The sequence below is a fragment of the Macaca nemestrina genome, chromosome 9, assembly GCF_043159975.1.
Source record: "Macaca nemestrina isolate mMacNem1 chromosome 9, mMacNem.hap1, whole genome shotgun sequence".
NCBI lineage: Eukaryota > Metazoa > Chordata > Mammalia > Primates > Cercopithecidae > Macaca > Macaca nemestrina.
The window spans coordinates 42043443-42056610 of NC_092133.1; the positions used below are offsets into that span (position 1 = coordinate 42043443).

At 37.5% G+C, this 13168-nt stretch overlaps 1 protein-coding gene across 3 annotated transcripts in view; it reads right to left on the reverse strand.

Annotated features, from left to right (window-relative positions):
• Positions 1–13168, reverse strand: part of LOC105480371 (tankyrase 2) — a 66746-nt gene that overhangs the window by 12448 nt on the left and 41130 nt on the right. For all 3 annotated transcript variants that reach the window (XM_011739100.3, XM_024792572.2, XM_011739089.3), the window contains 8 exons: positions 12537–12682; positions 11801–11966; positions 10546–10765; positions 7923–8032; positions 7003–7191; positions 4312–4564; positions 3316–3398; positions 1577–1697 (listed from right to left, as the gene is read on the reverse strand). In XM_011739100.3, coding sequence (XP_011737402.1) covers positions 1577–1697; positions 3316–3398; positions 4312–4564; positions 7003–7191; positions 7923–8032; positions 10546–10765; positions 11801–11966; positions 12537–12682 — 1288 coding nt within the window. The remainder of the gene's footprint in view (positions 1–1576; positions 1698–3315; positions 3399–4311; positions 4565–7002; positions 7192–7922; positions 8033–10545; positions 10766–11800; positions 11967–12536; positions 12683–13168) is intronic.

The following is a 13168-nucleotide window of genomic DNA, read 5'->3' on the forward strand; positions in this document are numbered from 1 at the left end:
TTCTAATAGCTATGATATGTTTAATATACAAATACTGCCTGTTTTTCTTTTCTACCCTGCCTCTTTCCTAAAAGACTCTCGTTATCCTGGTACTCCAACGTATTTTTTATCATACCAGATCAGTATTATTCCAGTAGAGTCACAACGATGGTCTACAACTGAGGGTTCTAGTTCCTCATTTTTAGTGCTAATTATATTGTATACTAATATTTCAGGAAATCATGGATTTTTCCTCCTCTTTATCTTATAAAAATTTATCTTCTATACTAGAAACAGCCAAGACCATCTTGCATTTTAAATATCTTATCCTAGTTCCTATCAGGCAGTAAAATACATCTACCTTCAACTGAGCTTATTCTAAAATATCAGTTTAAAGTATTCCTTAGCTTGAATCATCTATGTTTTTATTTTTTTATTTTTAATTTTTTTTTTATTTTTATTTATTTATTTTTTTTTGTTGAGACAGAGTCTCGCTTTGTCGCCCAGACTGGAGTGCAGTGGCCGGATCTCAGCTCACTGCAAGCTCCGCCTCCTGGGTTCACGCCATTCTCCTACCTCAGCCTCCCGAGTAGCTGGGACTACAGACGCCCGCCACCTCGCCCGGCTAGGTTTTTGTATTTTTTAGTAGAGACGGGGTTTCACCGTGTTAGCCAGGATGGTCTCGATCTCCTGACCTTGTGATCCGCCCGTCTCGGCCTCCCAAAGTGCTGGGATTACAGGCTTGAGCCACCGTGCCCGGCCCTCATCTATGTTTTTAGAGGTGCTCTTATTTCTTCAGCGGTGGACCCCATCCTGGCTAGCATACATTCTTTCCTGAAAATACCTTCATTTTTACTGATGGAGGTTTCTCTTTAACCCCAAGTGTACGGCCAGGATGTTCAATTATTGAATATTATTGACCCCAGGATAAATCACTCCCTCAGTTGAACAATAAAGTTACATGTGGTTTTGACACTTAAAACAATTCACCTTTTTATACACAGACCTGGTATAAAGTGTTAACATCTGCTGAATAAATGCAATTTGCATTTTCCTTAAGCACCAACATTAAGGAGAAATAAAATTATTATTCAACTTTGTTTTGTTCAATTTCCTCAGTTGCAACATTATTGCTTTCAAGTATTTTCATCCCAAGCTCTTACAAATTTATCTATGTAAGAGATTTAGTACAGTACTTTGTGAGTTAGCCTGAACACTTAGTTATTATCTATTATATTACCATAAGAAATGAGATACCTAAGTTTGGACCTTTAAAATAATAAAATTTTAGAGCTAGAACAACTTTAGAAAATAATCTCAACTAACTTCCTTATTTTCAGGAGCTAAAACAATTCCCAAATTTCTGAATGGTCCAGAAGTTTTACTTAGGTTCACATTGTTAACAGCAAGCAGCAGTTCAGTAAGTTTAAGTTAGTAGCACAGCTAAGACTTGATCCCAGTTTCCTGAATCCTAAATTAGTATTCTTCCTATTAAACAGATTCTTTCACATATATTTTTAAATTATAACTTAGTACACTGAGGGTTGCCTTTAAGCAAACTGTTAAATTGACAACAGCAATTATTACAATAAAATACCTTGTTGTCCGGAGATAAGTCTCTCAACTCCTTTAATTAGTTTGTGCCTATGTCCGTAAGCATTGATTCCAATCTCCTTCAGCTCCTTGTGCCCCATCTCAACTAATACATCCAAAGTGATCTTACAAAAGAGGAGGAAACTACTTAGAATGCTTACTTATTTGGCGGACATTCATATATTGGTGTTTTCATAATATATAAGATTCACACATTTACTCCAGATTATTTTAAACATTTCAAAAAATATTATTTCCATTTAGCATAAGAACCTGAGCAGAACGAAAATGCGAAACAAAAACGCACTTTCAAATTAACCACATTCAAGTATTCTATTTTATCTTTTCCATAATACTTTTCTACCATCACTCTACATCCAACCCTATTTATACAATGTCTTTCAATGGTTCCTTCTGAGTCTGGACTATGCCAAAAGGTACTTGTGCATCACTGTTCAAAGTAACCCTTTTATCTTTAATACAGTAATACACTATAGCTTCATGAAATTGAAGCCATTCTTAAAAATCCTGTTTTACTTACACACGTTCCATGAAGCATTCCCCGATGAGCCTAGGTCACAGTAATCTTTTCCTTCTTCAAATTTCTGTTTTTGTTTTTTGAGACAGAGTTTCACCCTTGTTGCCAAGGCTGGAGTGCAAAAGTGCAATCTCAGCTCACTGCAACCTCTGCCTCCCGGGTTCAAGCGATTCTCCTGCCTCAGCCTCCCAAGCAGCTGGGATTACAGGCGCCTACCACCATGCCTGGCTAATTTTTTGTATTTTTAGTAGGGACAGGGTTTCATTATGTTGGCCAGGCTGGTCTTAAACTCCTGAACTCAGGCGATCCACCCGTCTCAGTCTCCCAAAATGCTGGGATTATAGGCATGAACCACCGTGCCCAGCTCCCTTCTATAAATTTCTAAAATCTATGGTAAAACTTGAATTTTCATATGTTCTTTTTTTTTTTTTGAGACAGAGTCTCGCTCTGTCACCCAGGCTGGAGTGCAGTGGTGTGATCTTGGCTCACTGCAACCTCCTCCTCCTGGGTTCAAGCAATTCTTTGCCTCAGCCTCCTGAGTAGGTGGGATTATAGGCACCTGCCACCGTGCCTGGCTAATTTTTTTGTATTTTTAGTAGAGACGGGGGTTTCACCATCTTGGCCAGGCTGGTCTTGAACTCCTGACCTTGTGATCCACCCACCTCAGCCTCCCAAAGTGCTGGGATTACAGGCATTAGCCACTGCGCCCGGCCATATGTTCTTATTCCACTTCCATAACTACACTGAAAGTCCCTTAGAGTGCAAATCTACAGTAACATTATTTTCTGAACAACAACAAAAATCAGTAAATGTATTTTGACACAGTACTTTAAACTGAGACTGCTTAGAAAAGCCCAGATTATGGCTGGCATATTCACATATCTTCCCATAGCAGCTAGAAAAGTGTTAGGCTTAAAAGAGATAACTGAATAGACAGTGCTCAAGGATAACTTACTTCAAGAACTGAATAAGCTAAACTTCCCATTCAAGAAAGCTATTTTACCATTACTACATGAGTCAATTGTGTGCTAGTGAACTAAATGGAAGTTCCAAGGTCAAGCCAAATTAGAAGGCTGACTGATGTCATTTCTTAAAAATCATTCTCCCCCAATAGCTTACATGGTTCAGCTCATTTCAAGTATGTTCCAAATTTTCCTTGAGTTTCCATAAACCACTAATCCAAACAATATGATTCATCTACTCACCTGTTCTCTCTCAAATATATCCATTAGGTGCTCAAGTCCAAGATTCCTTACGAATTGAGTTATGCTAAAATCTACTCCTGGAACTGGGAAATAAAAAAATCCAAAACAAATGGAATTTCACATCAGAATAATGTATTTCATTCATCACTATAACAATAAAGTCTTGTAATGTTACTATATATGAAGAAAATAATTATTTTTTCAAAAACAAATATTAATAGCCACTTAAGATACAATACTGAACAAGAGAAAGCTATAAAATTTCAACATTAGAAATAAGGTAATCAATGGGGCAGTCTCAGTACTCTCATTTGTATTTTAAACTTTGTTTTTAATTGCATCTGTATTTTTAAAACCAGTTTTCCTATCTTTCAGGATGTAAGCTACTTCACAAAAAAGTTTATAAAAACAAGCTCCACATTGTTGCATAAGGTGAGATGAATTTTAACAGAAAAAGTTTACATCTAAAAAGTAGATTAAGGGCTGGGGATGGTGGCTCACGCCTCCAATCCCAGTACTTTGGGAGGTGTGGCGGGTGGATCACCTGAGTTCAGGAGTTCAAGACCAGTCTGGCCAAAATGGTGAAATCCCTCTCTACTAAAACTACAAAAATTAGCTGGGGGTGGTGGTGGGTGCCTGCAATTTCAGCTACTCGGGAGGCTGAGGCAGGCAGATTGCTTGAACCCTTGAGGCAGAGGCCGCAGTGAGCCGAGATCGTACCACTGCACTCCAGCCTGGGCGACAAAAGCAAAACTCCATCTCAAAAATAAATACATACATACATACATAAATAAAGAGTAGGTTAGTAGCACAAGACTCTTCAACTCTCAACTTGGAAGGAAGAAAGCAACACAAGGCTAAACCTTTTTAAGGCTATGTTAACTAATTTGATACTAATACCTTGTATTTAAGGTTAAAAATGACTTTTTAGTATCCCAAATGTCAAATATGGGGCTACAATACCAGTTAGAAAGTTATTTTTGTAGAATGTCTCACCCTCCTTTTTCTCCAAACCGGAAGCACCCTCTGTTCCACTTGAACTAACTACTGAAGACAGTTCTGAAAAACTCCCAGATAAGTTGTCAAGACTGCTGGCTGCAGAAAGGCTTGATGGGCTAGATGGACCTGAAGAGAGAGCATCTGCAGTGGCTCCTGGGCTTCTCACACCATTGAGCACTTGAGGCTTGTAACAAGAAGGCAGCGCAGAAGGGGGCATGGCTGCTGTCAGAAGAGCGCTGACATCATCTGCCTAGGGTACGTGTCAGAGACAAAATCTGCCATAAGCAACTTTTAAAATGCTATTATACCTAATAAAATATATTTCAAAATATGACAAAACCCAGCAATTTGTGCCAGGATTTTCACAATGGAGGATTATTCATTTTAAAAAGTGAAGCAAAGAGGTTAATACAGGTCAAACATCCCAAATCTGAAAACTTTTAAATGTTGACATGAAGCTCAAAGGAAATGTTCATTGGAGCATTTTGGATTTCAGATTTTGGGATTGGGGATGCTCAACAGTAAGGATAATGCTTGAGTATAATATTTCAAAATCTGAAAAAAAAAGTCCAAAAGCTGAAAACACATCTGGTTCTAAGCATTTCCAATAAGGGATATTCAACCTGTATCCAGCTAAACTTATTAAAATATAAGACATAACTGAGAACATCTCTTCCAAAATACATATTATCAAAACACAACCTAAATATGGCAAAGCATGAAAAAAACCCTAATTCTGATATTGTGACTGAGAAGCACAATGGATTACAGAAATACCAATCTTAAAAGGTAAGAGATTTTAGTCATATTGTAGTTATTCTGAAAGAAGTAATTCCACCTACACAGAACTTTAGAAAACAGAATTGTTTGTATTTCCTGGAAAATATTCAGCAATGTATTTGTTCCTCAAAATTGAAAGTTTTTTGGAGAGAAGGTGGGTAGAAAAGATAATAATTTTAATCAAATCTGCTAGAATGGGGCCGGGTGCAGTGGCTTATGCCTGTAATCCCAGCACTTTGGGAGGCCGAGGTGGGCGGATGGATCACTTGAGGTCAGGAGTTTGAGGCCAGTCTGGCCAACGTGGTGAAACCCCATCTCTACTAAAAATACAAAATTATTCGCTGGGTGTGGTGGCGCATGCCTGTAATCCCAGCTACTTGGGAGGCTGAGGCAGGAGAATTGTTTGAACCTGGGAGGCGGAGGTTGCAGTGAGCCCAGATTGTGCCACTGTACTACATTCTGGGTGACAGAGCGAGACTTCTATCTCAAAAAAAAAAAAAAAATTCTGCTAGAATGGAAAAAAGTCCTCACATTTATAGGTACATTAATTTGTTTAATCGGTAATATGTACTATTCTTTCATAACATTCAACTAATATTCAGCAAGGAGTATATCAGTACTTGTTTCATAGTCATTTGTTCTGCCTATTCCAGTAATCACCTTTCTTCTCCCCCAGTCTATGCATTCCCACTGTACTCACAGTTTGTAAATGACATTTGTTTATAATAACAGTACCACTTATTGAGTGCTTTTTATGTACCTGATACCACGCTAAAGACTTTAAGTAAATTACCCCATTTAATTCTCATACTAACCAGATATATTTTACCCCTATTTATAGATGAGGTAACTAAGCTTTGGAGGTTAGGCAGTTCATAAGATTGTACAACTTAAATGGTGGAGCTGGAATTTTAGGCCCAGTATGTCTGACTCTAAAGCCCTTGTATGTTCTCTAGAGCATTTTGCTTCATTGTCACTTAATTATATCTGGTCGACTAACATATGGGTGGAATGAATTCCAAATGTTCACTTTTATGGTAGTTTGGAGCTAGAAAGATATTTCCCTGAAGAGATAATGTTGTAAATATGGCTGGGTTGTTAGCTGGCTGAGAAAAATCTACTTAAGCCCCAATGCAGCTGAACTACCTCAGTTTCTTATTGTAATGTGGAACAATGGAATCTCTCTCAGTAGAAAGCAGTCTGCAGAAAAGATTCCCCTTCCTTCTCATCTCAAAAAGAATTTCCTTCTTCCTTTCCTTTCACTGCTCTAGTCAATGTCCTCAGTGGTAGAGGCAAGAGAGGCATCTGCTTCAGTGCCCAAAGCAGAGGTGGAAGGTTCAGCGGAAGCTCCTACAACTGCTCCATGCTCCAGAGAGAGGGGAAGGAAAACAGGACCTCCACAGGAAAGTGGATAATAAGCTCGTTTCATGAATGGTTAAGGCAGGGTGAGAAACAAGAACTCTGGGATGAGGTGGTGTGGGAGGAAAAGGAAACTCTATTGGCAGCAGGCTTTGTGGCTGCACCTTGGGGGCAATGTTCCCAGTTGGGGCTGTGTGTAAGACCCATGGTCTGTACCATCTTGCGCTGTATGCACTGTAACAGCATTCTCAGAGGGCCTGGGTCTGGTTAGTTACCTAACTAACGTAAGCAGTTATATCATGTACTTCTTTTTCCTCTTTCCAAAATACTCAGTATATAGTAACTGACTGATAATTCTATTCTACAGAAGAATAATTATATTACTTTATAATTCTATTATATTTGAATACTAAAGAACTCTTACATTAAAATCAGGCTAAAAACCAGATTTTGCCATTCACATTGACTACAAAAACATTTTATAACAACATCAAGTGAATTTTAAAAAGTAGAAAAGCATTGAGATTTTTCAAAAAGCCCATCACTTACTGAAACTAAATCTAAAGGTGTTTGTCCTTCCTGATTTTTAAGAGTAGGGTCAGCTCCATGGGCTAGCAACAAAGCACAAAGCTGTGTTCGTCCCTTTTGGGCTGCTTCGTGCAAAGGTGTGAAAGCCCATTTGTCCGTGGCATTGACACATGCGTTATACTTTATTAGCAGAGCTGCTACATCTACATGCTGTAAAAGAAAATACCCATTAGAGTCTGAAATATTATTTTGTCATACTTTACTTTCTTAAGAAGAAACTAGTTATGTACCTACTTCCACATTTTCAAACTTACTCTGGAAATGAAAATTAAAACTCTTTCCCTGCTGGAAATGAAAATTAAAACTCTTTTCCCCCAGCATCACAACTTATAAATAACAGTGGACATTTCGATAACTTGAGAAACTATCTAGAAAAGAGTTAAGAATTCTATTTAGCAGGAAACTAGACTAATATGACTTTAATAATTTCTAATTTATTCAAATGTTATAACTACTAAATTTATAAAGCAGCAATCTTCCTCAATTAATCAAACTATACCACTGAAGATGGTCAATTCTGAATGTAACATTTGGGACTATAATAAGTCAGGAACAATGCGTCTGAATCTGTACAGATTCCATCTACCCCTTTGGTGCCCCGGTGGATTTTCTGGGTACCAACAAACACAATCACCAACATCTCACTGAAAATAAGAGACAGGTGTTAAGGCAGATAATAAAACAAACAACAATACGCCGCATATCACACAGCAAGCTTAGAACAGATTCAGAACTGAAATTTGGAAGTTATTTAACTTCTTCAGCTCTCCCATTTACTTCTCTGTAAAATGAGAACATCAAACTAAATTCCATTTGAGCTGCAATACTGACTTTCACTTTAAAATTCCACAAAATTTTAAAGGTAACATGGAAGAACTTACCCCGTAAGACGCTGCATTATGTAAAGGAATAAGTCCTCCTTTGTCTTGGGCATTCACATCGGCTCCGTGTTGTAACAAATACTCGGCAACTTCTAAATTATTATAACCAGCTAATTTAGAAAAGAAGTAAAATTACTTTACTTGTTTTTTCTTTTTTAGTCCTATGTCATAATACTTCCACTTGTTAATATAAAAAAGTCACTATATGTATACATATATGTATGTATGTATTTATAAGGCATAGACATTACTGAAAACATAAAAGAGATTTTGTATAAATCTGAAAGAGCTCATTGGACTCTATTAACAATTTACCTTCTGGAAAACATTTCCCCCTTGCCTCAAGTTGGAAGCTTTTCGTGTTATCTATCAGTTTTGTGGATTCCCAAAATTATACTGACTGATTTACTTGTATCTTTCCTATGAAGACCTTCCTACCGAAGTCTCTGCCTTCATAGGTGTTACATACCACTTCTGGAACTCAGGGACATGGGTCTCAGGGGCTGCAAGTCAAAGGTTTGCAATCACATACAAGTCAAACCAGAGTGGATCTCAGAGTCCCCTTCCCCAGAAGGCCACAAGAGCATGCTTTTTTGCTAGAGAGAACTCAGCGAGGTACACATCTCTGCAAGTCTGGTAGAGGAACTTAGGAGCTGCTAAAGCCATGAAATAAAACTTATTTCTATTGTAGTTTTTATCCTTTTGCTAAAGGATTTAAAGTAAAAGAATTTAAAAAGATCAAGAAAAATAAAATTATAAAACTACCATAAAATATTACACTAATCTAAAAGTCTTTCCAGGTCTCAAGGTATGGTATTTAACGCTGCAGAAGTGGACAAATATTTTTGTGCATACAAATTATTTGTCACTTACAAAGATAACTTGGACACAGTAAAGTGTTCTAGATAAGCTACAAGAAAGATATAAAAGCTAACATAAATATGCACAGCACAACTTCCAATCAGAGGTCAAGTCATATTTTGTCTTACATTAACTAGAAACTCCTGATAGCCAGTGCAAATAAAGCTTTTTCTCACCATGTTAGCATTTGTGGCTTATCACTTCCAAAATACTTGAAAGACACATAGAGTAATTGGTTTCTTTGGACAGTGAAGTCTCAACTTATATGGAGTATTTAAAGGTAAAAAGCATATATAACACCAAGTTATAATACAAGACTGAAATGAACAGAATAGATTTCCATCTCCCACATTACACGAAATGGCAGAAATATTTGCATTATTTTTTCTTGCTTTTTATACCATGTTTAAACCATGCATATTTAGACAAACTTGTATGAGTCCACTGTGCCTATGATGGAACTCCGCCAAGGTATTAGCTATAGCTCAGTGATTTTAATGATTTCCTAACATCTGTAATGCAGCTGAAAAAGTTATTCTGAAACCAAAATATATTGTATACTTGCACTGAAAACAAAGGTACATTGTGCTAGTTTTATGAGTGAAAACTTAGAACAAATGTTATGAAATGAATTGTACCCTGCAAAATTCTTATGTTGAAACCCTAACCCCAGTACTTTGGAATGTGACCCTATTTGGAGATAGAGCCTTTAAAGAGCTAAAAAAGTTAAAATGAGCTCACTAGGTGGGCTCTAATCTAATCTGACTGGTTTCCTTAAAAGTAGAGACTAGAACATATAGAAAGAGACATCATGTTCCATGGGAGGACACACTGAGAAGGTAGGCAAGCCAAGTGGGGGCTTCAGAAGAAAGCAACCCTGCCAACAATTTGAACTTGGACTCCTAGCCTCCAGAACTGTGAGAAAACAAGTTTCTGTTGTTTAAGCCACCCGGTCTTTGGTATTTTGTTACGGGGACTCTCACAAACCAAAACAATAAATAACTTTGGTGAGAGGCTTATGTAACTTCTGAGAATTTTGATAGATATATATTTTTTCCTGCTTGTGCTTAGCAGCTATCATCAGGAAGAATAGAAAGCTTTAGCTTTCTATAAGGAAGGCTGGCTCAAGTAGGCATATTTTTCAAAACTTGTTTACCAAAGGTGATACCAATAAAATGATGATCTGGAATAATGATTCCCAAAGTATATGGGGACTGGCAGAGCCTACTTCAATTGTTCTTACTGAATGTAACGTACTAGTAGTAAAGTGAACTTGAACTCAGCTAGTAGCTTCAAGTACGGTTGTCCTGTACAAATATACTAAAGAGTATAATGGCGGCATTAGAAGATATTTGATTTGAATTTTTATTTTTTTTTATTTTTTGAGACAGGGTCTCACTTTGTTGCGCAGGCTGGAGTACAGTGGCACAATCAAGGCTCATTGCATCCGTGACCTCTTGGACTCAATCTTCCACCTCAGCCTCCTGAATAGCTGGGACTACAGATGTGCGCCAACACTCCTGGCTAATTTTTGTAATTTTTTATAGAGGTGAGGTTTTGCCACGTTGCCCAGGCTGGTCTCAAACTCCTGGGCTCAAGCAATGCTCCTGCCTTGGCCTCATAAAGTGTTGGGATTACAAGTGTGAGCCACTGCGCTTGGCCTGATTTGAATTTTTAAAGTTTAGTTACAGAAAATATTTCATCTGGGTAAAATTAATCTCAGATGTTACCAGCCTAAATCTGTGAAACTTCATTCACTTACCTGCTAAATGTAAAGGTGTTGAATGCCGGCCTTGGGTATCACGGCAATTTACATTATCAGGAGAGGACAACTTCTTCACTCTGGCTAAACAACCCTTCTTGGCAGCATCTAGCAAAGCTGCATCTCCCCTAAGCAGATCTTGAATATCTGTATCTCCATCTTTAACAAGATCCAAAGGAGTATTTCCATCCCTGTTTTTTTTTGTAGGGTCTGCACCATGCTAGGTATGTGAACAACAGAAAAAAAGGGAGAAATGGCCTAAATGTGCCACTGGTCGATGAGAAAATAGTCAATGTAACTATACCAAAGAAAAACTAAATTTATATTGAGACTTAAAGGTTAACATCACTGTTACTAATGTTTATACACAGAATTATTATAAAAAGGATACAGAGGAGTTAAATATTACTGGATTTTTCTAATGCATTAATGTAGTTAAAATTTTATTTTATTTTATTTTATTTTATTTTTTTGAGACGGAGTCTCGCTCTGTCGCCCAGGCTGGAGTGCAGTGGCGCGATCTCAGCTCACTGCAAGCTCCGCCTCCCAGGTTCACGCCATTCTCCTGCCTCAGCCTCCCGAGTAGCTGGGACTACAGGCGCCCGCCACCTCGCCCGGCTAGTTTTTTGTATTTTTTAGTAGAGACGGGGTTTCACCGTGTTAGCCAGGATGGTCTCGATCTCCTGACCTCGTGATCCGCCTGCCTCGGCCTCCCAAAGTGCTGGGATTACAGGCGTGAGCCACCGCGCCCGGCCAATGTAGTTAAAATTTTAAACTACATTCAAAATAAAGTCACATTTCATTAAAAATTAACTTTCATGTTATACTATTTTTACTTTTCATGAACATTTGAATAAAGTATAAATCTCTGTATTCTTGTTATTGTAAAATATCCACTGGTATCTGTACTGAACTAGTATCATCCATTTTAGCAGTGCTAAATAAACCTGGCTTGAAAGTAAATAATTCATCAAATATTTTCAGGTTAAAGTAATAAAGAGAAAAACTAAAAATAATAAGAGAACTATCACATGATAGCTGGCTGTAGACAAAAATAACTCTAGGTGCTAGAAAACATACTTATGGATTAAAATATAAAATAATGTTTATGACATTTATTCTAAAATCTAGGTACAGAATTAGATAACATTGTTTCCCATCGCTCACTAGTTTAAGTTTATGCTAGAATTACTTAAAAAACTATAAACATATTCTATGTAATTCATACTGTTTACAGTTAAGTATTTAAATATACCTGGAGCAGAAGTTTGCAAATTTCATATTTTCCTTTTGCTGCTGCTTCATGTAAAGGTGTAAATTTCCATAAATCAGCTACATTAACTACTGCTCCATGTTTAACAAGAAGTTCTGCAACTTCATAATGTCCATAAGAACATGCATTGTGCAAAGGTACAAGGCCTCTGAAAAGTAATGAATGAACAATAATGCCACAGAAGAACATGTTTTAATTTAAATAATTGCATATAACTGATGAAAGATAATTCTTGAACTACCTAAGGAATTATACCGATTATACTTTGTAGAACCTAAATCTATTTAAGGCAGAAATAATTTCTTTTTTGGTGAGTCAGGGGAGAACATTTAAAACATGTTTTAAATGCAGACTATAACATTCACCCATATATGCAATGTCGAGAATTGTATATTTTTAATAAAAAATAACTTCAAGATAAACTGGAAGAATTCAAAAATCCTCCCTGAAAACTGAAAAATTTACCACATTAAAGGTCAGTATCACACTAATGTTGTAATGTCCTTGGCCATTATAAAATTCCTAGGCATTATGCCAGTGAAGTCTTTATATGAATGCTAACCATATAAAATCTTGATTGAAATTAAGCAGCTCTATTTAATATTTAGGCCAATGTTAGGAAACCGGCTTCCTTGAAAAATAAAACAGATTTCCAGGTTTTCCTAAAAAGGTCAAGTAAAAGTCAGGAAGAGAGTCCATAACAATTGTTGGCATTTACCCTTTATCTTTAGCATGCACATCAGCTCCATGCTGTAGCAGATATTCTACCACGGACACTCTGTTATACCCAGCTGCAAAATGAAGTGGTGTAGACTGACGCCCTTCAATGTCTCTGCAGTTGACACTCTGAACAGTACACAGTTTCTGAAGGACAAAACACAACATACGTGATACTACATCTACATATTCTCATTTCTTGTTTCAAGTCATTTAGTAGGAATTTTCAAAGTGTCTGACTTACTTTCTTGTCTTATTAAAACAGTATTCTCAGAAACTATTTAGTATTCTTTTTTTTTTTTTTTTTTTGAGATGGAGTCTTGCTCATCGCCCAGGCTGGAGTGCAGTGGCGCGATCTCAGCTCACTGCAAGCTCCGCCTCCCTGTTTCAGGCCATTCTCCTGTCTCAGCCTCCCGAGTAGCTGGGACTACAGGCGCCCGCCACTACGCCCGGCCAGTTTTTTTTGTATTTTTAGGAGAGATGGGGTTTCACCGTGTTAGGCAGGATGGTCTCGATCTCCTGACCTCGTGATCCACCCGCCTCGGCCTCCCAAAGTGCTGGGATTACAGGTGAGCCACCGCGCCCGGCCCTATTTAGTATTCTTATTTCATCTTGTCATTTACTGGGAATCCC